Source organism: Misgurnus anguillicaudatus, chromosome 4 (assembly GCF_027580225.2).
Source record: "Misgurnus anguillicaudatus chromosome 4, ASM2758022v2, whole genome shotgun sequence".
Classification (NCBI taxonomy): Eukaryota; Metazoa; Chordata; class Actinopteri; order Cypriniformes; family Cobitidae; genus Misgurnus; species Misgurnus anguillicaudatus.
Window position 1 is genome coordinate 15,716,535 of NC_073340.2, and position 19,473 is coordinate 15,736,007.

At 36.4% G+C, this 19,473-nt stretch overlaps 2 protein-coding genes across 3 annotated transcripts in view; one reads left to right on the forward strand and one right to left on the reverse strand.

Moving 5' to 3' along the window:
• Window positions 1-1,049: 1,049 nt before the first annotated feature.
• On the reverse strand, window positions 1,050-19,225 carry LOC129420392 (kelch domain-containing protein 1). 2 transcript variants are annotated; one of them, XM_073866769.1, is made up of 14 exons: window positions 19,078-19,225; window positions 10,980-11,147; window positions 10,722-10,788; window positions 10,346-10,463; window positions 9,656-9,768; window positions 9,379-9,463; window positions 6,405-6,503; window positions 6,226-6,300; window positions 6,024-6,082; window positions 5,430-5,542; window positions 5,282-5,354; window positions 5,104-5,188; window positions 2,236-2,315; window positions 1,050-2,035 (listed from the first exon to the last, which is right to left on the reverse strand). In XM_073866769.1, exons 2-14 carry the CDS (start codon window positions 11,083-11,085, stop codon window positions 1,915-1,917), a joined length of 1,194 nt encoding a protein of 397 aa, XP_073722870.1. In that variant the 5' UTR covers window positions 11,086-11,147; window positions 19,078-19,225; the 3' UTR covers window positions 1,050-1,914. The 2 variants fall into 2 exon arrangements, with proteins under 2 accessions (XP_073722870.1, XP_073722871.1); XM_073866770.1 differs by lacking the exon at window positions 19,078-19,225 and having other exon boundaries at window positions 10,722-10,792; window positions 11,006-11,123.
• The window catches only part of arhgap23b (Rho GTPase activating protein 23b), a 52,604-nt gene continuing 45,884 nt past the window's right edge, over window positions 12,754-19,473 (forward strand). The window contains exon 1 of the mRNA XM_055175279.2: window positions 12,754-13,096. Within this exon, the coding sequence (XP_055031254.2) occupies window positions 13,088-13,096 (9 nt within the window). The 5' untranslated portion in view covers window positions 12,754-13,087. The remainder of the gene's footprint in view (window positions 13,097-19,473) is intronic.

Below are 19,473 nucleotides of genomic sequence, written 5' to 3' on the forward strand. Positions count from 1 at the left end.
TTTTTTCCAGTCGCTCAGACTCAACACTCACATGGGTTGCCAGACACCTACAGGAGCACAACTGACGTTGGAATGCATTGATGGAAAGCATTGAGCTTTACACTGTAGGTTTATCTAATCTTTTTTTTTATTACAACTCAATCTGCGGCTTGTTTCAAAGGCTGCATCCTCTGAAGGTTCCATTTATGGGCCATTGCGCTCTCATTTAAATCAGGGTTTCTCAACCAGGGTGCGGGGGCCTCTGCAAACTTTCAAAGGGGCCTTAAGATGACTTAAAATGATTTAAAATAAGACTACAAATCTAAATAAGACTTAAAACAAGCAAATATTCAGCTAAAACAAGTAAATATCAAGATATTTCTTGTTATTTTGTAACAAATGATGAGTTTGGTTCCAAAACGCGATAAGCGGCATTTAAAAAAAAAGAGTTGCCACCAAAATCAGTATTGTATCTGGTCCGCCGTGTTATTCCTTTTATCTTTTTTCCCAAAACGCAATAAACGGCATTCGTCCTCCTCTGCAGAATGCAATAAATCCACTCAACAAATCACAGCACACCATTCCACGCATTGTAAACAATAAGGGCGGCTTGTTGAATACACATGAATCCTAGTTTTCCTCATCTACTTTGTAATTCGTGATCAACAAACAAACAAAAACAATAACATTTTACAGCTGATTGCTGTCAAAAAAGTTCAGTGACGACATCCCAAGTATATCAGCACCAATGACAGTGTTCTTAATAGGACAAAGTAAGTGTTTTGATTAATGCCATTAATGTTTAATTTTTTTTAATCAGTGTATACCACTAGTCAACTAATTGAATATAACATGGCAAAGATGAATACACATGTATATATTGATTCATTAGATTTATAGCAAAAACGTGTCATGGATTTATTGCATTTTGTGGGAAAAAATTATCAGTTTTTATAATAAATCTCTGAAAATCAAATTATGGATTTGAATTTTTAATGTTATTGTGACCTAAAGATGCTATGTGAAAGTCTTGTCACTTTCTTGGTATAGAAAACACATTTTTACCGAAATTAGTCAAAATGGATTTATTGCATTTTGGAACCAAACTTTTCAAATATAAATCTGTCTAGCCAATACGGTAAAAAAAGATTTGTTGGTTCAACTTAAAAAAGTGTTTGTGCTGCCTTAAAAATAAGATAATTCAAGTTAAGTTAATTCAATTAAAAATACAAGTTAACTTAGTAAAAATGTTGAATTAACTCCGCTCACTTTTAAGGCAATACAAACACTTACTTTTTTAAGTTGAACCAACCAATTTTTTAACAGTGAAGCTCTAGTATATTTTATTTGGTAAAATAGGTGGAGGGCTTCCAAATACTGTTGTGGACAATAGGGGGGCTTTGAAGTGGAAAAGGTTGAGAATCCCTGATTTAGTTACCGTGATAACTGGCAACTGAACTGTGAAAATACACTATTGGGTAAATTAGCAGTGGGCGGGATCACACAGATCAAATCAAAAACACAAATTTCAACAAACAAAAAAAAACATTAAAAAGAGAGTAATATTTTTCATATATGTGAACTTGACATGTTTCCTAAATATCTGTGAATATATTAAAGTTTTTTAATCCTAAACAAAAACACACATTCTCTGAAAACAGTCAAAAGAGGTATTTACAGTTAAAATGTGGTTTTATCTAGAATGTGAATAATTATCTTATATACTTATCTACATTATTTAGATATCTACATTCAAGTGTATTTAATTGATTGGAATGCTATTCAAACATTGAGATGCATTTCTGTGAAGCTGCTCTGAAACAATATGCATTGTGATAAGCTATAAACATGACTTGATTTGTATAGAAACATTCATACTTTAAATCAAGAAATGAGAACTGTCCTTGTAAACTTATAGGCAAGTGCATATTCATTTTAAGGATTGTCCATAAAGTAGGATATCCGCTTGCCAATTGTCTTCTGAAGTTTGGCTGGTAACCACGACATTTGCTCTTGAACAGATACTGTTTGTTTTCCTATGCTGTCCTCGCATAATCTTGACAGGAAATTCCAAATGTTTAGGTAATGACAATTCTTACCACATAAGCACACAAAATATCTTACATATATTCATGAAAGGTTTATGTCTTACTATTGTAATTCAATTGTTAGACTGTTGACACAAGTGAAGTGTTTACAAACACAGATTTATTTCATGCGCTTTTTGATGCAGTGTGTGTTTCGAATGGCTTTTACCTTGACAGCGAGTATGGTTGAGTCTGAAACAGCAGCACATCACCACAGTGACTTTGAGAAGGAGACCTGAGTATCACCACCTATGAAAATGAAAATTAGCCCATTTTTTTATTCATCCTACACTTTAAAACCTAACAGTTAACTTAACTCAAACCATTTAATGGCGCTTTTCCATTGCATAGTACCCCACGGTTTGGTTTAGTTTGGGTCGGGTCAGCGAACCGGTCAGTGAACCGGTTGCATTAGACCATTTAAGTTTTAAAACGCATACATTTAAGTACTGTGAACTTGAGTCATGTGCAATTATGCACTTATATTTATGTCGTGTAAACTTAAATATAAGTGAAGAGTTTCGTTGCAAAACGAGATAAATCCATTTTTTAACATTTTTGTCAAAACATGTTTATTATTATGTTATCATGTTATTATTTTGTTTTATGGTGCTAATTAGCTGTATTTTTTAAGTTATGAAGGTTTAAATCAAAACAAACCAACTGCAGTTGCATTGATATTAATTGGAATGCACAACCAAAAAATGCGATTTCTGAACAATTTAAAAAACGGTGGTTATCTCGTTTTGCAACGAAACTCTTCAAATGCATAACTGCATATGATTCAATTTGTTTAAGTTCACAGTGCTCAAATGTATGTGTTTTAAAACTAATGCAAATGGTTTACTTAGGTGGTTTGAGTTGAGTTGACTTTTAGGTTTTACAGTGTACATGTATATGACTTGCTGCTTCTGGATTTTACCGATAAGTAAGTCCCTACTTGCCAATAACCGATTAATAGACATTGATAGTTTTGAAAATGGATATTGGATAAAAAAAACCATAACACTAAAAGTAAAACAGTGCTGAAATATATTACAAAAGTAATAAAACAACAGCACTGAACCAAGGAAATGTGCTAAATTAAATAAATGTTTAAATAAAAATATATAAATAATATTAATAAGTATTAAAGTAAATACTTTCGTTAAAAAACTCCCACTTGTAAAATTGAAATTACATAAATGTTTATTATATGTGTTCATTTAAAATATGGATATATCATGCATAAAAGTAACCAGCTGGATATAAACTAATGCAAATCGATGGTAAATAATTATGACATTAAACTTTTGGGTTGGAATTATTTTCATGTATTTTTGTGTAACGATTGAGGTATCACTACAATTAGCATCCTGTCAGCCTTGACAACAAACTTAGGTTTCTGCTGTTGTTTCTTTGCTAATGCAGCATCTATTTAGCAAAATAATTACTTCCTAATGATATGAAGCAATGGACGCAACTCAGAAAAACTATTGGATTTTTTGCGGATAGACGATTCCGGTTTCCCACGGGTCCTTGAAATCCTTGAAAGTTTGTGAATCTGGTGGAAATAATTCAAGGCCCTGGGAAGTTTTTGAAAATATACATACATAGATACAGGTCATTAAAAGTGCTTGAATCATTTTATACAAGAAGTTTTCTGGAAAAAAATCCATATTATTCCCTGTGTAGTGTATAATATCATAAAATGTCTAGCCTTTTATACACACGTGCTAAACTGTTCGCTTAAATGCTTATATCTTCTGTATGCGAATGTTGATTCATACCAAAATGCTTTTTTGCATAGTTGTGTTTAACACATGAAAACGTCTTGGGTTACGTATGTAACTGTTGTTCCTGAAAAGGGAACGAGACGCTGCGTCTCCCTTGCCATACTTCCTGCGTCCCTGTAATGACGTCTTTGGCAATATTTCAGATGCCGATATACTTCCTGGCTCCCGCGTCACCCTGTCTTTATTGTTAAGCCTCACCATTGGTTGAATTTGATATACACATTCAGATGCAATTACCCCTGGAGGCGTCCCAAAAGTGTCAGCGCAGTGACGCAGCGCGAGTTCCCTCGAAAGGGAACTGTAACAATGTATCTTAAAAGGTAACACAATGTAACCTTGCTCTCAATTGAAATGTGTCCCCACGTTTAGTCCTTAAATTTGAGGGTATTGGACCTGGAAAGTCCTTGAAAGGTCCTTGAATTTGAAGTTAACTAAGGTGTGGGAACCCTAACGATTGTTTCACCAATAAACTATCGGTGCCGATTAATCGGCAAAACCGATTAATCGGTCTACCTCTAAATCATATTAAAAAAATATCCTTTTTTAGCTTTATAATGGCATTGGATAGTGCCTCATTTTTTTAATAATTGCAGTCTTCCAAAGTTATTTTTGGTAAGAAAAATCCAAAGCCATTATAAAGCTGAAAAAAAAAACAGGACATTATTTAATACAACTTTGATTGTGTTTTGCTGAAAACGAAAAATTGCTTTAAATGTGGTAGTTGTATTGCTATCTATGGGTGGGTCAGAAAGCTCTCGGATTTCATCATAAATATTTTCATTTGTGTTCTGAAGATGAGCAAATGTCTTATGGGTGTGGAACGACACGAGGGTGAGTAATCCATGACAAAAACTTTATTTATAAATTCTTTCACTTACAGTACATTTTATCTAGACTATTCCTTTAATATACTGTATTCTACTTATTCCTGGATGAATTCCAGCTAACCAAAGTCTGCATTTCCCAGCAAGTCCTGAGCTAATGTGTCATGTACTTGTTGAGTCAACACTTCTTATCGGTTCATTAAGCAGTATCTAATGTAAACTGGTATGTTCAATGCTCTTAGTTTCACCTCCTTGCACTGGTTTTCATACTGTAACACACTGTTTCAAAATCAGTTTAAAGCTTGAGGATTATGGCTCAGAAGCTAAGCTTCAAACCTGACCTTTGAAGCAGAACCAGAGTATGAGAATATTCACTGTGTTTAAAAACCTCCATACACTACTTGAATTATGCGTCTATTTTGTGTAGACCATACATACTGAATCCATGAAAAAGGTGAAGGTCTGGCTTCCTCCGAAAACGACTACATCACCATCTCTCCCCTTGTCGGCAGAATGCCATAACCTGAGTTCAGAGATGGGTAATGGTGAGACACAATATAAGAATATGCAGGCCAAATATACACACACACACAAGACAATATTACAACTACTCTACCTAGGTTTGTCTTTGTGCGTGTGGTTTCTCGCTTTCCATTCTTTTGTTATAGTGTTGAATTCCCACCCATCACCTAGACAAAAGAAATACGAAGTGTTTACAAAAGTTCTCATGCTTATATACACACGTCAATGTTTCTAAAACTTACTGAGAACCTCCCCGTAAGTACTGAGACCCCCGAACAGGAAAAGTTGGTGATCTGAGATGGCTGTTAGCGTGTGAAGAGTCCGACCTCGTGGGAGAGTCCCAGTCTGATGGTCACTGGGTTTAAAAAGAAAAACGCTTATTAATGACTGACTTTCCTTAACAGACTGTTTAATAATTCAGCTAAACAGACCTACACCATGAAAGCAAAGTCGACTGTTGATTCTATAAAGTCAAACACTATAATGTTTTATTGGTATGTCTTTAGTATTAGTAAACTAAACGTTTCGCATATTCATGATGAATCTAGCTAGTGTGGTGACCTTTAACAAGACTTATATAATTTTCTCACTGTGTATATTATAAGTGCATACTGTTGTGTGATTTTCTTAGTCACACGTATAACTATCTAAAGCTGTGGCTGACATAACTAAAACCACTTTTTGTGCACACTGTCTACTTAAAAGGTGCGAACTGCGGCCATAAAAGCACTCAAAGGCCTCTACATACAGTACAGTTATTATACCACATTTCTATCACGTTAACATACTGTACGGTGTTTGTTGGTCAGATAATAATAAACACTTTAAGCACTCACATTTGTGTCCACATCCACGTCATCAGATCTAAACAATGAATGTCTATCGTCTGCGTTTCCTGAAATGACAATTTTTTTGTATCTTAAACGTTTTTTATATGATTTCCTTTACAGTGTGTTTGGTAAAATGCAACTGCAATACTACAATTCAAAAGATCAGATCTCAAGACAAATGTGTTAACCGGGTGCGATGCCATCTTACCAGACCTCCGCACACGTAGCCCTTATGACCTAAAGTAGCACTTGCATGGGAAGATCTGGGTTCTGGAGATTGGCCCTGTAACAAATAGATCCAGACAGCAAGATAAACTATTTATACAGTCATCTATTCATATTCATGGTTGATAGACGCAAACATCTGCGATATCTAGTCTCTTTTACCTGGGTATGTGGTTCTGTCCAAGTGGCTGACTCAGGTTCAAACATGTGTACTTCATTATTCCATCCCCAAAACTGAAAAACATCCGACCCGATTGTTGTCTAGGAAGAGAGCATGTAGATTGTTGTCTGTAAAGAGATTATCCTCCAACCCATATGACCCATATTTGTACATTTCTCCAAATACGACCAACAGATGTCTTTACTAAATAAGCGCCTCTACAAACTTAATACATTAGGGTATGAAAATATATTTTTCGGTATAATTTTGCTATGACGACCTGCAATGGGATATGATTTTCAGGATTAAGTGTATTTATATTACATATCACACTTAAGAGGGCAAAAGAACTTTTTTAAATATTCAGAGTGTACCAAGGTAATATGATCGATTTCTATGAAGAAAAGATGCGAAAGTGATCACAATTCGCTGTAGATATCAGATCCGATGTACACTTGTTCAAAAGCTGACCCCAGAAGAAGCAATGATACGTCATTTCTGATTGTGAAATAGCATTGGCTCTCGTGTGTCTCGTGACCAATTTATGTTTGAATGGGATTTCTTGCATCTCATAACCATAAATGTTTATGAAACTATTTCTACATTTACAAATGTGTCTAATCTGACGTATAAGGCAAAAAAACACCAAACCTAAACACAGGTTGTATAAGCTGTTGGTCGATAGAGGGCACCAGGCCTTTGAACCAGATTTTTTCCCAACTGGTTCGTTCCGAACAGAAACAGTATTTTAACGTTTACGGTTTTCGATTCAACCCTAAAATTGACATTCCTGAACTGGTTAGAACAAAAAATTAAGTTCCCGAACCAGTTAATAACGTTCCATGTCAGCTGTGGGACATACAAATAAGTAGGCTGATCATTAGGACATTAAACTTAAATTATTAGTTTACATTAAGTCTCTATCTTGTGATCAAACATTAAAAAATCTGATATTATGTAAGCGGCATAACTGTAATTCTGACATGCCTACATTTGTCAGCATTATACATGAATTAAGACAAGGACAATTTCTGCCATGTCATTTATTTGCAAGCAACTTAAACAAATGTTTTTATTAGAAAAAGAATAGTTTTATCACGAGATCATTTTGTTTGTATGTGTCCTGTCAAGAAAAACAGAAAAATTGTTTGCTTGCTTTTTGAAACGCGTCTCCCCGTGTATGCACTTTTGAGTGCACTTAAACACACGCACACACAGAGACGGAGGACGAATTCCAAACGGCGCTTCGGGAAAAAGATGCACTATAAACAGTTGCTCCACATAAAGTGAAAATTATGTTGTTTTCAGTGCTTTTTTCGCTAAATGTATTTTAAGGGAAATTTATTTTTTGATTGGAGTTAGACCGGACACATTCAACCGCATGTGCGTCTGTGCATACAGAAAATTGTTCACTTTAGCGCCTTTTTGTGGTTAAATTGTTTAAAATCACATAAGTGTTAACATTTGAAAGCCTTTGAAAAACGTGCAAACGTGCGAACCGTGGGTCATGATCGGTACGGATCACGAATCAACTGCGATCCGTTACAGCACTAATTAGTAAAACAAAGATGTTTAAATACTTGGTAGCCTACAATATTTCCCTCTTATAATTAAGCATTAGAGACTTGGGCTTGAGTAGGCTACTTGCTGGTGGCAAGCTTCTCATTTCTCTGATGAGTCAAAGACGACCGGAAGGGAACTTCACCGAGTCATATTGCACAGAAATCTTGTCAAAGAACGAAAAAATAATGGTATTAACCGGTTACCATTATTTTAAATAAGCGATTCTGATCCGGAACATATATTTTTTTAAGTTTTTGGTTTCATTTCTGTTCCTTGCAAAACATCAAAAGTTTCTGGTTTTGTTCCGTGAACCGGTTCAAAGCCTTTGGAGGGCACTAATTCATTACACGTACCTTGATGTCGTAATACGGTACTTGCACAAACTATTAGGTTGTTATTTTTGGAAGACAGTCTCCCACATTCATTTGTTTTTCTAAAATTTGCTTTAGCCCCTGTCAGTGTCAGGGGTGGGCTTTCATTAAATTTTTTTGTAATAAATCGTATGTTTTTGTATGATTCACTTCATACCAATTCTTATAAAACGGTTAGTTCCAATCCTTGATTCCGATTGGTCATTAGCTGTGCTTTATTCACGATAAAATACGGCTATGACCTCTTCACCCAATGATTTTATTTATCACTGCGCCCTTAGCAACCACACGTATCAGTTTAAGAACAGTTTGTTGTTTTTATTTGAGCTTTCATGAATATTACACATTGGAATGTTATTGTTCACGGTCAGGGACTATTTTTTTCTAGCGGAAGGAATGCTTTTATTGATTTAAAGGTGCAGTGTGTAATATTTAGAAGGATCTCTTGATAGAAATGCAAAATAATATACAAAACTATATGTTCAGGGGAGTATAAAGACCTTTTTTTTAATGAACCGTTATGTTTTTATAAGCTGAGAATGAGACGTTTTTATCTACATACACTGAGGGTCCCCTTACGTGGAAGTCGCCATTTTGTGCCGCCATGTTTCTACAGATGCTCTTAACGGACAAAAGTTTTTTACTAAGTTGTCTCCGACGATGACATGTTTTTCCGGTGGCGGCTACCGTAGCTTCTCTATGCATTTCAAAAGCGAGGGGTGAGCCGTGGACTGCAATTCGCAACCTTACCACTAGATGCCGCTAAAATTTACACACTGCACCTTTAACTTCATGAAAGTTGTACTAATACATTTTGTTACTTTAATATTGTGTGGTAACGTTTTCTAAAAGCAATAAGGTACTCGAGGCAAGTGCTGTATCGTGAATAAGTAACGGCTGAAGGGGTTGCAGGCACAGCCTCTCGTACCTTATTGCTTACGTACAAATTATTAGACAACTCGTAAAAACCGTACAAATTCCTGTGAGATCAGGCTGACTACAACTTTAGCTGCAAATACATTTCCAAGATTTTTTTGCTTACCCAGGAAGTCTCATTCACTATAAATTTCTTGGAGTTGTTGATCTCTCTGGCCATTTTGCCGCTGTATCCGCCAAAGTAGATAAGCCTAAGAATGACACAAACTGACACCGCTATTCCTGAACTTATTTTAAATACACATTGAGAAGGAATGATATGAAATTTGATAAGTATGGTGCTTCAGCTTTGATACTGTTTGCAAATACTTTTATGCAAATATTATACAAATTGCACAGTATGTCTGTATAGAAAGCTGTGTGGTTGTGACCTTGTTTTATACCTGTTTCTGTAGACCCAACAGGAATGTCTGATCCTAGGAGATGGAGTCGTTCCCACTGTGTCCGTCACTTTTCTCCAGTTGTATTCCCCGTCCGAGAGGTCAACACAGTACATCTGTCATAATAACAGACCAGCAGTAACAAGATCTTAAACAGAAGTGATGAAGTTTTCAGCTTTGATGAGATTTGTTTTCCTTATTTTTCCGTGGCATTCTCGGACAACAGATCGCATCTACTTTACGGATATTTCTGAAATTTTAAGATGCTGGACGATCAAATAACCTGAAATACTGATGTTCTATCAAGGGAAGTGGGTAATAATACACATCTTTGTTCTCGCTGTATATCAATTACAGGGAAGCAAGAAAAACACTCCAAAATATTTTTTTGCGGGAGGTGGAGTTTCCCTTTAACAGAGGCTTTGTTCATCATATTTGCTTAAAGTTAATAACCAATGAATAAAACTGCATCGAACATCCTTCAAAGTAAATATTATTTGTGGCTAATAGCCACATTTGCGAAAAATAAGGATACAAATAGCATAATATTTGTATTATTCTGACATTTCCTATAAAGGCAACAAACAATAGATGTGTAACTCTTGGATATGCCCTGGACAAACCCGTTGATCTGCTTTTGATGATGTACGTGTTGATGAAGATATCTTGCTTTGTTAGCATTCCTAAGCTTACCTGGTTGGTGTAGCCACTGCGCTCACAACCCCCAAAAATGTAAAGAACACCCTGAAGATATGCTCCACATGTCTGTGATAAGACAGGGGGAACCTCACCGCCCATATGCCTGTGGGACCTGTCATACACACGCGCATATACAAATAATTAAAACACAGGGGGAAATGTTGTTGTCTAATGTTGGTCATGGTAGCCACAGCTGAGAAACTCTGGTACTACCTGCTTCCCCATTATAGTGAACAACTGCTGTTTAAAGTGTAATGTAACATGTTGACATGAAACTATTCTGTTTGCAGCAGGTTTACCTATTGCTAGGCGTGTAAGATATTCAGGGAAGACAATAATAACTGAAAGTAAAACATATTACAGGTCTTACCAGACTCCACTCTCCATATCATAAAGCAAGATCTCATCACTGGGTTGACAAATTTCTTTTCCATCCACACACTGAAAAGTTCAAAGAAAAAGTAGATCATGAATTTAAAAAATATACAGACTAATGTTTGAAGTAAATGCGCACCAGACACAAACAGTACGACATATTACAGACTCATTTAAACAAACAAATCTATGTATTTAATAAGACTTCTTGGATGACAAAGACAATAAATAAAACAGAAATGTTTATTATTCTCACACCGACATCCACCCCAGACGTACAGTGTGTTTCCATCCAGAAAGGAGATGTGGTCGCTCCGCGCAATTGCCGAGGAGACTCGCGCTTTTCCTTCACTTATCATTGCGCTCCAGCAGCAAGGCGCGCGCAGACATCAGCTGCTTCAATGTTTACAGAGACTGCACTCTGAAACAGGAAACACAACAAATTGATGATACTGCCACAGTTAGGGGCTGGACTTTGCACTTGGTTTGGAAAAAGTCAATGGTGATTCACAAGTTTTTACGAAACTTGGGATATTTTCCTAAATCATGCTTATTTCGGAGTATTAAGGCAGTGGGAGTAGCCTATTTATGTAGGCTGTGTCTCAAAATTCTAATTAGCTGTATATTTAACAAGTCAGATAGTCTACACTTGCTTACAAGTCAAAAATAGTAGTTGCCAGTCCATATCCTATAGTCCATAAAATAAAACAAAGTAATTTTAACTGAATAAACTGTGGCATAAAACCTATAATTGCTTCAGCTATATCTGTAGATTATTTTAGGGAAACCACTGTAACAAAAAAAAATGAAAAAACTGTTACTACTGTGAGTAGGCTACACATTTAAAATTTTACAACACTACCACGTAGGCTACTAATATAATATTATATCATATAAATACGCCGCAACTGCACTTCTTCTTCTGACCAGTAGATGTCACAATTTTCTAATACAAGCAATTGTGTCGATTAATGGCAGATTTTTCACAAGTACAGCTGATTGTCCTTTGTGTAGACCCCATTTCCTCTAGAAAAAACAGACCAGAATATTCAATATTTTACACAGATTTTTTTTAATAAAAGCATTTTTTACAAGAATGTATATCCACTTAATAGCATTCGCAACTGGTCAGCAATAAGCTAATTCCTGCTGTCATAAGCTTTTAAAGTCTTTAACAAAGTTTTATTAACCTTCTCTGCTATTTTATCTAGGCTTGGATCAGGATTTGTTTAAGTTAAAACGCCACGGCACCCAAGGAAATGAAGTTTTCATTCATTTAAGAAAGGGAGGTGATATCTACACCATTGTTGTGTATCTCTAAACACTGCATTGTCTACGGAAAAGGAGAAACGCTGTTGCAGGAGATTTGACTCAAGGCAAGTTTCAGGAATCTGAGGTGGGAAACACCGGGACCACACCAGGAGCAGCTTCCTGTTGTTGATGGTTGGGAGTTTCCCGCAATACAGTTTGAAGGGAAACGCTGAAGGATGTCCTGAGAGAGCCTGTCGCTGCTCTGTATATGCGTATATTTATGCCAGCCAGTTTGGATGCGTGTTTAACAAATAATAATAATAAAGACATTTCTTTTGTTCTTGACAAAAAGAGTGACTATAGCCTGGTAAACTTGACAACTATAGCGATACATCATCGTTTGGTTTACTTAAAAGCGCTTTTCCCAGCGGATGAACGCTGAACACTGACAGCCAATCAAAATCCATTCTAATTTAAACCGCTCGCGCATTTACGTAAAACGCGCAAGCTACACACAACGTAATACTCCGTTGGTATGGATCCTGCTAATATATATCGTTATATTTATATTATTAGTTATTATCGTCACAGTATGTTATTATGATCACACTGATGATGGTTGACTAATCTCTAACGAAGTAACGGGCGTGACAGATGCTAAAAGATCCAGTACGCGCACTACTATCTGTTGTCACGTGACCTCTCCTCTGATCCTCGCTCACAGCGTGTGTAAAGGCAGAGGAAGGGTGGAAGGCGGGGGATGGGTGGTGAAGGGGGGAGGAGGGACCATAGCACAGGCACAGAGATGTGCCCCCAGCTTATAGAAAGCGAGCGTACGAGTGACAGGACCGCGCAAAGGAACAAGCATTTACAGTTTAATTCCGACTCTCAGAAGCAAAACCGAAGATCGCGCTCCTTTTGGGTTGACAGTAAATCCGTGAGCTGGAGGAGAAGTAAAGGGGAAAAGTGAGGAGATCGTTGACTCCACTTTCACTCCGGGAGCGAGGAGTGGCAAGCGAGAAGATGAGGCACGAGAAATCACGGCAAGAGCTCGCTTGATGTTCAGTGCCATGTCAAGAAGTGGGAGTCTGCGGGGCGCGCACTGAAGACATGGCTCAGGTGAGGGGCTGAATGAGGGTGGGTCGTGCGTATAATAACTATTATTCACTGACAGAGATTCACACATGCTGGGGGATATAAACAAATATCGCAGCAGGTACATGCGGGGAGTGTGTAACATCAATATTCATGGTCTGTCATGCCGGCAAAGCAAACCCAGCAGGTGCTCAGCAACAGTGTGAGTGCTTGGTAAGGGAGTAAGTAGAGGTTCATTTCTGCTTTATTTAGGAGGTGGTTGATCACGGTTGTAAATAATGTCAGAAACACACTTGTCACGGTTAGTTTCTATACCAGATATGTCTATATATAGATTTTATGCAAATGTATGGGAAATCAGTTCAGCCCTGTGGCTCATGAACCTGCTGTATGTGTTAGTTTTGTTGTTAAAATACAATGTTGCGCTTAATTTCCCAGCAGTCCCTTTTCCTGTGACCTTGTGGCTTTGGTGGACAGCATCATGGAATTGATGAATGATCGCACCAGCATTGTTACTAACAAGAACCTAACTTTCCAAATAAAGTCTTGTTCTGTAGACGGCAGGAAACCTGGTCTCCAGTGCCCTACATGTTTGGTGAAAATAACTGGAGTGATTATTAGAACAGAAGGTCAAGGATGCTTAGGGAAACTTGGCTCATTGAGCGTGTTCCTGTTTTTTGGAGATGTGGTGAGAAGTGTGTCTATTCTGTGGGTTCAACTTGCTATTTTTCTTGGTGTTCAGATCAGTTTTACAGTTCAGTTTGTGGTTGAATTCAGGGTGAGAAAATGCTGGACTTGTGAAAAGGTGGCTTCTTGCATGATTTGAGTTTAAGATAATTCACCCCAAACTTAAAAAATGTCATGCTTTTATTTCCCCTGTGGAGCATAAATGACATTATTTACCTGGTAATGTATTGTAACCAGTTTAAGTTAATAACGATGTGGTTTAAAGTGCATTAATTGCATGGATGTTTTTGACCTTTTTAAGAGCTTGACAACCACAGTCCCTGTTTACTTGACTGTTTGGTAAAGAGTAGCTTAGACGTTATTTGGAAAATATATTATGAGTGTCCGTTCAAGTGAAAGGGAGGGGACTATTTTGGTGGGTCTTTGATGTTTGATTGACACAACTGAACTGAGGTCAGGTGAGCTCAGAAGGTGGACGTTCCAAAATAAGCTGCTTGTGCACACATAACACACAGGCTGGAGCTAGATAGCAAAAATGTTACAGATTATATACAGTAACTGGAACCTGTTGTACACAAACATGGACAATTACACTGCTTCATGTTCAAAGAAAAATATTTGGTTATTATACTTCTTCCTAACCCCAAAATAGCTGGAAGAAATCTAAAAAAAAACAAAAGACAAACCAAAGCTTGGGTCTTAGGAGGTTAAACCAATTTTAATTTTTTTTTAACAATATATCCCTGTATTTTTCAGTAGTATGTGTCTTGTTGTAAACATCTAATGCACTGATATATCGACCTATAATCGGTATTGGACGATAAAAGTATTTTTCCCCATTATTGGACATCGGCCGATTGTTAAAAATAGCTGATGATCAAGTCAGATTATATCTATTGGCTATTAAAAGGGATGGGAAACCCCATCAGAACTCATTCTGGGATTTCACAACATAAAATGAAATGAGTACAAAGCAAAAATATCGCTATCGGTAGATGTCATTCGAAGTGATTGAATATATGCACAGAAATTTTGAATTGGTACATCCTTAATATTTACTGTAATTTTACATTCATCTGAACTAGGGATGCATAACGATTAATCGTGATTAATCTGTAGCAGAATAAAAGTTTTTGTTTACATCATATATTAGGGCTGGGCAAAAAAACAAATCGTTTTTTTTCTTCGATTAATCGTGTTTTTTTTTTTTTTTACGTGGTCGATTCAAAATCGATTCTCAAAGGCCACAAATCGATTTTTTTTATGAAATAACCTGATCCTGTTTGATCAAGGAATGCGACTGTTCTGACTTTTTTCAGCATACATTTTTCATATTGCATCAAAATTGTATTGTATAATTTAACATAATTTTATGCATTTGAAATTATGTCAAATATTAGAGATGGGTTCTGTTTTATTGTACCCAAGTGTACCTAAAATAGAGTTTAATATACAGGTTTGTGGCTCTTAATTTCTTTTTATTAATTACCCACTTGTAAACTTATGTTCACTGTTCTTTTTTTATAAATATAGTATTTGTATTAAATCTATATTCAATGAGTCGAATCGAGAATCGAGCATAAAAATCGATACGAGAATCAGAATCAAAAGGAGAATCGATTTGATAGCTTGTGAATCGAAATCAATTCTATCTGGAACATCTGAATCGATACCCAGCCCTATCATATATGTGTGTGAACTGTGTATAATAATTATGTATATATAAATATGCACACATACATGTATAATTTTAAGAAAAACTGTATTTTTATAAATTAATATAAATAATAATATAATTATATATTAAGTAATATAAATTATACATAAATATATGAATGTATATACACATGTAAACATTTCTTAAAAATATACATGAATGTGTGTGCACTTATCTATACATAGTTATTATACACAGTTCACACACAGATATATGTTGTAAACAAAAACTTTTACTCTGCTATAGATTAATCGCGATTAATCGTTATGCATCCCTAATCTGAACATTTATTTTTATCTTTACAGAAGCATCATGGCTTTTTAATTCAAACGTATGCCTTTTAAAATTGTCCAAAATTGTGGAGTTATTGACTGGAAATGTGCATTTTTTTATTTTAGTCACTTAGTTTAATGCTGGTTATGATGTGTACAGAAATGTTCCACCAGCTGTGGATCATTTCACATATTCAGAATGACATCTTAACCAGAATATATAGTCCTTAATCAGGAAATGTTGTGCATATAAACGTGGTCAATGATGGGATATAGATGTGGATGAGAGAGAATTGAGGAAATGGGAAATGGCAACGAGGGAACAGAAGAAACCGGAGCTGAGAGCAGCTGAGGAAAAAAGAGAAAGACAAGAGTCGAGGATATTTCAGAAGCTATTTTCTTCAACCGAGACATCCTGATTATGTGAGTGGGGAATGTGTGTATGTGTAACTCGGTAACTGTAGTTTTACTTCAGTCCTCGTTGCCCTCAGGGTCCAGCTCAGATCCTCGCTGTAGCAATTAGACCTTTCTCTGTTCCTCCCGTCTGTCACTGTGTTTTTCTTTCATTCGTGCCCTCTCATCTACCTCTCTATCTGTGTCTCATAATAAGTTTTTGCTTCAGTAAAGTGGTACCTCTGCAGTCTATGTCCATTTGTCTCCCAGAGTCCCAGTCTCTCTGTCTATCAGATGTGATGCATTTACTCAAGTGATAAATTTATTTTTTTATCACCAGTGTTTTTTGTTTTTCTCTTATATCCAGTTACAGTCTGATTGTGGGTTTGTGTGCTCAGTGCAGTACATTAATGGATCAGGACACTAAATTTTCTCTCATTAGACCTCAGTGCACTCACTTTATAGATCTCATATCTATTTCTTGTTGGAGCTTTATGGAGATACAAGGGTTTCTGTTTGATTAGCAAAAAGCATCTCAGCTGTCTTGGTCTAAAGGGTATTGTACAGTGTTTAGAAACGCTTTAGCCAGAGTCTTTTTCTCTTTGTGCCAATAGTTTGACTTTGCTTGTTTGTTCTTTGTTATTTCGTTTATGTCTTGGCCACAGTCATCTCAGTTTTCTAACTTATAATGAGGTTCTTTTAAAAGTTGTTCCCTGTGCTCCAGATCTGATCTAGTTATTATGTGGTAACAGAGCTAAGTTTCTCTCTCTTTAAAACACACACAAACACAGCCTCCCTATATCTGACTGACAGACTCATAAACAACAAGCAGTACTTTAATTATGTACTCATGTACAAGACTTTCTCAGTCTCTTTCTCATACAAGCATGTGTATAAGAAACTGATGTAACCCATAGGAAATATAATACAAATGATCTTCTTTATATCTTTATTGATTATGCTTTAGATCAGTAAGACCAAATACTTCCCTGCCAATGACGAGTATTTCCGGCAATCCGTAATACCACTACCTCCGGAACTTATAAAACCGGGAAGTATCCCTATAACATCTGTGTATGTTTTGAGGATCGCTCTGAATCTGATCTCTATCAAAAATCCTTCACAAAAATTTTATTATCTAAGCTGTTTGCTAAAATTTGGTGTTTTTGAAGAAACCTACCCTTATTTGAGAGGTGATAAAAAGAGAACTAATCAAGGTAGGATGAAATTTGCTTTATTGTATGTTTGTATATTTAAAGAAAAACATTTTCTGGAAGTAATTAAACTTTTGTGAAAATCTTGAAAAATGCTGGCGCTGGCTGGGAACTTAAAAAAAACTGCTGGCGAAAGAGTTAAAGTTCCCCTGTAGTCGATAATTTTATCACTTAAAACTCATCTTATAGCAAAAGTGTAAAAGTTTTTCATGTGACAGTAATTTCTTTATACCTTAAAATAGTTTGAATGTAAAACTACACCCTTGCATCATTTAGTATATGCCAATCTATGAATATGTCAAGAGTCCTTGCCTCTACTCAATCGCACCAGCTCAAATCATAGATATAAATGTACATAGAAGCTACATTGTTACATATTATTTAGTGCAGGATGCTCACGTCACATATTTAGAGATGAAGCAGGAGTGCTGCAATCGTTTCAGAGTCTATGTGGCATCCTTATAGACGGTTTCATCGGACGCACGTGCGCTGACGCGATACAACTCTGGATCCGAACTTCCGGTTTCATTTTTTTAATGGTCTGACTAGTTGCTAAACTGATCTCTTGAACAAATGCCTCGTTGAAAATAACACGTTTTGGTTTCCTAGGTAATCTATTTGTTGTTTTTGCTTGTTATATAAATAAACTCGTTTAAAGAACTTTGTTTTTATTTATTCTTAACGGAGTTTACCGGAAGTTAAAGTGCTGACCACGACAGCCGGTTGTTTATGTTGTTACTGCTTAAACTGTCTATAGATGCTTTCATCGGACGCACATGTGTTGTCGTGGTTATGCATCTGGATGGAACTTAACTTCTTGTTTGTTTATTTAATGGTCCGACTAGTGACTAAACTGAACTCTGGGACAACTACCTGGTCAAAAATAAGATAGATTTTAGTTTCCTAAAGACGAGGAAAGACGGCGATCATGGATCACCGCTATGTGGAGAAAGGTTTGGCAGCCGATCTGTAGTTAACATTGTACATGTTATACACTTTTTACACAGTAATGTTAACTCAGTGTAGTTTTTGATACTAAGGTAATCTACTTGTTATTTATTTAGCTTGTTATCAGAAAAAACTACTTTGAAAGGACTTTGTTGTTATTGACTTTTTGTGGAAGTTTACCAAAAGGTACATTTGTTCCACGAAAGCCGTTTGTTTATGTTGTTACTGCTGAAACATCTATGGCTCTAACTACTGATGCTCAACTGTTTTGATGAATTGGTTAGCAGATCGATCAACTTTACCTGTGCACCCTACTGAAATATCTAGCTAAGACCAGCATAAGCTGGTGAGCTGGTTTTAGCTGGTCTCCCAGCTTGGTTTTAGCTGGTATTGCTGGTGTAGTAAGCTGGTCTAGCTGTGTTTTGGTCACTTTTCAAGCTGGTCTAGCTGGACTTAGATGGTCATGCTGGAAGATCAGCTGACCTACCAGCTTGACCAGCTTTGCCAGGCTGGGAGGACAGCTTAGACTAGCTACTGCCACTTTAAACCAGCTAAAACCAGCTACCAGCTTATGCTGGTCTTTGCTGGATTTTTCAGTAAGGCAGCTTGAGTAAACGTAACAGATTGGTACTAAAACATAAAACCATGTCTGCATTTGTGTTGTGTAGAAATGACAAACAAGCGCTACTGTGCACGGGCACAAAACTCGCATTTGAATCGTGGTTTTAATACTCAGTAGTAAATTCTTTAAATATGGAAACATATGCTACTTACAGGTTCTGAGTCAGAAGCGGATGGAGTTATAATAAAGTGCATCGAGTCCATGTCAACCGGCACAGGAAGTAAACTGTTGCCTACAATCCTTGCATTCATTGTAGACCAAGAAAAGAGATTTCACTTGGAGACGATAACTTGCGTCATCGGGGACTTTGAGATTTGTAACTTTGCATATCGTAAACACACACTTACACACCAAAAGAAATGTACAATCATAAATCGGAAAATATGTGTATAGGTGCTCATTAAAGCATACAACAATAAAAAACTTTCACCACAGGGAGACTAAAAGTCTTCTGCTGACATTGTTCTCCCGAAGAATTGAGTTTAATAATCTCAAATGTGTTGCGCTGGAGTTTTAGATGAGATCTCATCTTTAAAACATAACTAATA